At 41.9% G+C, this 6,575-nt stretch overlaps 1 protein-coding gene and 1 long non-coding RNA gene across 2 annotated transcripts in view; one reads left to right on the forward strand and one right to left on the reverse strand.

Annotated features, from left to right (window-relative positions):
- The window catches only part of CFAP74 (cilia and flagella associated protein 74), a 100,718-nt gene that overhangs the window by 90,843 nt on the left and 3,300 nt on the right, over window positions 1-6,575 (forward strand). Inside the window, exons 30-36 of the mRNA XM_019541291.1 lie at window positions 186-241; window positions 1,036-1,155; window positions 2,043-2,198; window positions 3,147-3,276; window positions 3,801-3,955; window positions 5,002-5,137; window positions 5,912-6,039. Coding sequence (XP_019396836.1) covers window positions 186-241; window positions 1,036-1,155; window positions 2,043-2,198; window positions 3,147-3,276; window positions 3,801-3,955; window positions 5,002-5,137; window positions 5,912-6,039 — 881 coding nt within the window. The remainder of the gene's footprint in view (window positions 1-185; window positions 242-1,035; window positions 1,156-2,042; window positions 2,199-3,146; window positions 3,277-3,800; window positions 3,956-5,001; window positions 5,138-5,911; window positions 6,040-6,575) is intronic.
- Window positions 2,205-5,900, reverse strand: LOC109314252. Its single transcript, XR_002102258.1, has 3 exons — window positions 5,439-5,900; window positions 4,976-5,032; window positions 2,205-2,378 (listed from the first exon to the last, which is right to left on the reverse strand). It is a non-coding gene; the product is annotated as an uncharacterized LOC109314252 (long non-coding RNA).

The raw sequence follows: 6,575 nt of genomic DNA on the forward strand, positions 1-6,575 counted from the left end.
CATCCTGGAAACGGATAATGATGTTTTATTTGCTCGAACATTCTTTGCGATCGGACTGTGATGAATATTAGGATAGAAGCAGTTGTCAGCATTGGAGTCAACACCAGGAGGGGTCTGTTCAGTGTTCCTGCTTATTGCTTTTTGTTGCTCTGACATGTTTAAAGTGGTGTTCTTATTCATTTCAGGGCACAGAATAACTAAACAAATTACAATACAAAACGTCTCGGATGAGCAACTAGCAGTATCCTTGACTGGAGCATCCAGTGGTCCCAGTGCATAAACAAATGCATTGAAGGTGGTCCTGTGTCTATGAGCTGTTCAACACCAGAGCATGAGGGATTCTAAAAGGACCTTTACTGGAATCCGGATGGTTCAAATGATGCTTATCTTTCACAACCTGGTAGATGGTAAAATCAGTTTTTCAGGGCCTAACTAGGTGACCCTTTGGAAGCTCCCTTCCCAACCCATATGCTTCTACAAAAGCTATATGTGCTTTTTGCTGACAGCTACTTAAAACCCCAAATCAAAATGCACTTAATTCTCTAGTTGCAAGCCCTTTCAAGAGCAAAAATTACTTGTTCAGTGCAACCCATTCCAGCACCAGCACAAGACATTTGAAGTACAGTGAGGAAAAGTGAAGTTCTGCCTCATGACTTCACTAAATTTCTAGAAATCTTGTGGGAATATGTCTGTGCTTTTAGCACTGTCTCACTTAATCAAGATAGAGAATGAGAACACTCTCTCTTATATGCTAGTTTAACTTATTCATGTCATATTTTAGGCAATAACTTGGAATAATATTTCATGGAATTTATTGGAAATGTCTCTAACTGAAAGAAGAAAAAAAGGCTTTCAGGTGTTTGAATTTCCTGGGTAGATTTTCTATGCTCTGATTAGCTCGCTAATCCTATAAAAAAAACAGATGATGTGTTAGCTTAGGCATCATTTGTCTCAGCTGTATTTGGATCTGTTCTTGTGCCTTCTCTTTCATCTGTCACCGATATACTTATGTTTCCTTGAACTATAGTATTTCAGATAGGCTTCTCCATCCTGAATCCCCATGGTCCTTTCCTATTGGTCAATCCAGTTGGGTCTCTTCAGCCAGGGGAAAACCAACTTCTCGTCATTTCGTTTTGTCCAGATGAGAACAAATTGGTGAGTGAAAATGAAATTTGATCTTATACATACACACACAATAAGCAGGCAGAAACATTTAATAGCATGTCATAAAGAAAAGATTCTGAGCAACTTTCCCTTTTAAAGTTCTCACATATGCATTTATATACTACCTTTCACAAAGGTTCCCAGAAGTTTTGGTAAGCCATGATGACACCATTTCTGAAATAGAGTGATACCTAAGGTGGAGAAAGGAACTAGCCGGTGTACTACATATTGTATAAATGGTGTACTCAGAGGTGGCATATTTAGCATCCTTGCACAAAATATTTGTAGCTCTGTATGAACCTGAGCCTTATCAGAACAGCAGCAGCAGCTTAATTGTTCCAGTAATGTACAATCAGATAAGAAGAGTAATTCCATACATAGGTCATAGTAGGTTGTACTCCCTTGGAGGGTTAAGCATAGGTGTCTGTAGATTTCTTAGACAAGGAAACCGATGCATGTGCTCCAGGTGCCTATACACACGCTCAGGGCTGGAGCAGGGGGCTTGTTTTAATTAGAGCAGTTCTTGGGAACCACTCTAATTAAAATGCCCACAGCATCTTGTGTATTCAGTGCTCCACATTTCAAAATGGTGGCAGGGGTGCATTAGCTAAGGCTCATTTGAAGAGCTTTAGTTAAAGCACCCCACTACCATTTTGAAAATCAGGACACTGAATACACAAGACGCTGCAGAACACATCAGAGCAGGTGTAAAAGTGCTGATTTAGCCCCAGTGTGAGCCAGCATCCACCCTGAAGACCTGTGCAAGCAGAACTCTCATGTCAATGATATGGCCACAGAGGAGTTCCCAGAAGCTCAAAAACAGGTATCTGTTGTGGCTTGCTGTATGTGCTGATCATTGTGGGCATCTTTCTTTGCAGTTCTTTGAAACCCTGGATATCTGCACTATAAAAAACACCCTGACTCTCAGCATTACTGGACATGGGGTTACTCCCTCAATTGCTTGTTCTGTGGAAGGAGAAATACTTGATATGGGATATGTCATAGCCAAAGAGAAGGGCACTTCCACATTCAAGGTAAATCCTGACTTCAAGGTGGTTACTACCTAGTTTTCTGGCTAGTTAGAAAACCTCATACCAGAGGAAGCCAATCCCTTTCCTGGCTGCTTGGAAGTAGGTAAAGGAATGCCAGAGGATGTGATGCTGTGCAGCAGGTTCTGTGCAAAATGTTTGAGCTTTAAAGCATGTGATGGAATCCTAGAACGAAGTGGCAGCTTCATTAGAGACACATAATAATAAAGGAAAATAATTCCATATGACAGAGCAGCAGGGGGAGGAGGTGCTAAGCCTCCTTCTCAACAGCTAAGGAGGTGCTGTTACTCTGCATGGCCAATGAGTAGGAGGATAGTTTGGGGAGGGGTATTGGTGCCCTCTGAAAAACTGCCCCTCTGAATGTATTTTTCCTTGGCTGTGTTTACTCTTTAGGGAACAAGATCTCAAACAGCTCCTCTAGCATTACCAGCAGAACTACCTGTCCCACCCATGTGCAGCCATTGTGATTATGCCTCTGACATCTGCACGCTAAGGAGACAGAAGGAAGAAACAGGACCAACCCTATAAATAGCATGCTAGGGACAGGCAGGCGTTGCCTGGAGAATGCTTTAATTGAGTCATTCATATGCTGCAAATTTCCATCTTGTTAATTCCAAATCTGATGAACAGGCCAAGAGCTAGAGAGCAAGTTACCAGTCTCTGAAGTCTTTTGCTTTGTATAGGCATCACAAAGCTTTGAAATTAGGACTCAGCATACATTTCCTGCTGATGGGTTCCAAGAGGGTGATAGGCCACAGGTTGTCTTGGCAGGGAAAACACATTGTGGATAGCAATAGCCCATATGTGCTCCGTGTGGCAGCTGGGTATGCAGTAGTGCAGTAATGCAATAAAAATGTTTGCAAAATATAGATCCTACATACTTTAGAGCAGATTTCCCAGTTAAAATGCTGTCACACTAATGAATCCCTCCAGATACAGAACACTTCCACTCTGGCCCTGAAGTACTCCATGCAACTGGAATCACTCTCACAAACAAGGAACAGAGATCTGCAGAAACTTCCTTCCTTCCTAACATCTCCCACAAAAAGGACAGAACTTGTTGGTAAGAAATTTCTTATCTCACTCTTTTAAACTAATGAAGTCTATATAGAAAACAAATTCTGCCCTGGGTGTTTTTGCAGGGTCTCATGGGTGTAATTAGAAACAGCATTTGCCTTCCTAACAGCCATATATGCCCACTTCATTTCTTGGTAGACACAGGTTTATAGAACCTCAGAGGATGTTCCCAAGTAGACAAGTCCCACGTAGACAAGCATTTAAATCTCTTATATGTAACATGCCAAGTGGATTTAAACACCATATTTGGGAGGGGCTATTTTTAATTCATACTAAGAAAGGTGTGATGACACTTCAGCTTGCTCTAGAGAAGTGGGTATTTCGGGGAGAAAAAAAATGGCTTTCCAGATGGTTCCAACTAGTATTTCCAATAATCAGATTTCTGGTTTTTCTATATAAAGTGCCCAAGAGATTTTTACTCTCAGCATTGGGATAAAGAAGAATACAAGGGGAATCAGAATAGGACAGGTCTTCCCCTTTGTCGTCTTACTCTTGCTTTTGTTCTCCCAGGGACACAAAACTACAGTGGTTTGAGTGTGTTCAGTGTCTTTCCAGTAGAGGGAGTAATTGACATTGGAAAGAGTCAGGATTTTACTGTCACCTTCAGCCCTGACCACGAAAGTTTATATTATTCTGACTGCCTTAAGGTCATGCTCTTTGGCAAGGTAAGGTAAGCTGGGGATACCCGGCTTATTTAATCCAGTCTGCCATAATATAACTGACTGAGTCTGTCATCATGGACAGTTCAATTTTAATAGGAGTTTCAATGCAATAGAAACTGTATTTAGTCGATAATTGAACAGTAACTCTAAATCATATTTTTGTCTTCCGTTGATCTGACTCCGGACAGATCATGGACACCAGCCAGCACATGTCCTTTGTGCACTGCTGAAGTCCATATGGATTCCCTGCGCGGAGTTTGATGGAATGACTGGAAGGGAAACTGCATGCAGAGCCAGTACCCAAGCAACCTTGCCTAAACAGAGGCTGCACTGGCTCCTGGGAAGCAGCTCTGCTGTTACGCTGCATGAGGCAGGGTGGTTCCATCTGTGGAGCAGTGACCAAGTTTAGACAGAAGCCAGAATCAGGGTGCACAAACTGGCAGCATTGTAAGTAGTTTTGCCATGCTCCAGGACCAGCTGGCCAACAGTTGATGAGCAGCACTGCCTTGTGGTTACTGGTGTGTATTGAAGGTAATATGAGTAGAGACAAGTATTGAGCAAAATACTTTTCTCCTCTCCGTATGAGTTTGCAGTCCCAGAGTTTTGTCTGGAATTTCAGATAGGAATAAAATAGAACCTCAACCAAAACCAAATAGGCCATGTACGGCTTTCACAGCTACAGCCATGTAGTTCCTGGGGGCTGCTTGAAACCTAGCCTGGGTTCACAAACCTTGGACAAGTTTGGTACCAGGTAAATTTGTCCTGTTTGGTGGTTTAGAGTGAGCACAGCAGTTCTGCTGTAGAATGAAAAAATGAGTAAAAGGGAAGTGATCCCATTAATGAGTGCCTGATTTTATTGTAAGGAAGACAAGGACCTACCTCTTGTATCCTGAGTTGTATCTACATGAATAGGAGAGGCTAATATGCCTCCAGACACCAGAATGGACAGACACCATCAGTTCTAGAAAACTTGTGTAGCTGTGCCAAGATCCCTATTACATGAAGATTTGGGCTGTAACCTACCTCTGCAACATTGTTGTCCTACTTAGGAAATAGCCCATGTCATCCAGCTAAAGGGTGCTGCAAGAAACCATATGATGTTTGTGGAAGGAGGGGATCCGTTAGATGTGCCCATAGAGTCCTTAGTTGTAACGTTACCTATATCTGAAGAAGCCGGAAAAAGAGGTAACTAATTGCCTTTTTCATTTTCATTCACAGTCGGACAATAGTTTGCATTAATCAAAAGCTCAAGTGAACACCTTAGCTTGCCAGGGAAAGAATCAAAATAAAGGAGGAGTATTATGACATGGAGTTGACTCCTGATATTTAAAAAATGGCTTTCAGGAAAAGAGTTTTCTCTGAACATGGTGCAGTTGTACCTCTCTTATGAATGGTAGGGTGTACCATGTACAGATTACCTAATTTTGCAGACTTGTATGTGCAAAATCATGGAAAACCAACAATGAATACTGCAAAGAGATGTTACCTTTTTGCTGAAGTGCTTCAAATGTAAAGTGAAGGGTTGTATTCAGTGCTTAAAATTCTCACATCCCGCACCAATCATTACTCAGACATTATTCTGAGTTGAGAGAAAGAGAGAGACCCCCAAAAATACTTAATAAATTCAAGTCTTCTGTTTAATTTCTCAAATTTAAAGGCAGAAGGAAACCTATACCCAGGTAAGGAGGCAAAAGGAAAGACTCGGGTCTAAATTTTATGCCAAGAAGCATGGAAGAGGGGAGATACAAGAAAAGCAATTAAGGTGTACAAATGAAGCTGACTTGACCCTTTTCCTTCTCATCCTTGCCTAAATAAAATCAGTTTTGTTTTTCCACTGTACTCCACTATACACTCTTTTCTTCCCTGGGAAATTTACAACATCTTAGACCTATTTAATAAGTAACTTAGAACTCCTGTGACTAGCTGCTTCAAAGTTAACTTGATCTATGTCTGATTTAGACTTGGAAGAGACAGTAAAGTCTATTCTCCTAAGCCTGGAGTGCATCCAGGGAGAGACTTCTCCAACCCCAGCAATAAGGGAGCTGAAAGTTGGAGCTATAGGAGCATCTCAGTTTGCATCCAAAAAGGTAAGAAACTAGATTTGGAGTATCTAGATTCGGAGCCAGTAGAGACCCTAAGTTAAATAAATTTCAGGATTTCTGTTAAGCTTTGCACCACATTATAAAAGCATCAAGATTGCTTGAGGGGATAAAGGTGCATTTTTCAGGAAAAGACGAGAGAAATTAGAAGTAGGGGATTGGAAGAGGATAATGGAAATAGGTGAATACATTATAAAAACATGAAGATGGGACCAAATTAGTAGGGCTGTGTGAAGCTTTGGGTGCTAATTCGATTTGGAGGAGATTCAGCTCGATTCAGTGGCCAAATCTCAAAATCTGAATCGAGTCAGGGAACCAGTAAAAAGGTCCGAATCGATTCAAAGCTCTCTGAATCAATCCGGAGAAGATTCAGAGTGCTTGAATGATTCAGGCAGTCCCCAGTGGCTGAAGCAGGGAGCTGGAGTCAGACTTGGAGCTGGTAAGTAGAGGGCGGCAGAGGGGGGACTGGAGGAGGGGACCGTGGGGGGACTCTTGCCAGGCCTCATCCTCTGCCTCCTCCCCCC

Source organism: Crocodylus porosus, unplaced genomic scaffold (assembly GCF_001723895.1).
Source record: "Crocodylus porosus isolate Cpor-Errol unplaced genomic scaffold, CroPor_comp1, whole genome shotgun sequence".
In the NCBI taxonomy this organism is placed as follows: domain Eukaryota; kingdom Metazoa; phylum Chordata; order Crocodylia; family Crocodylidae; genus Crocodylus; species Crocodylus porosus.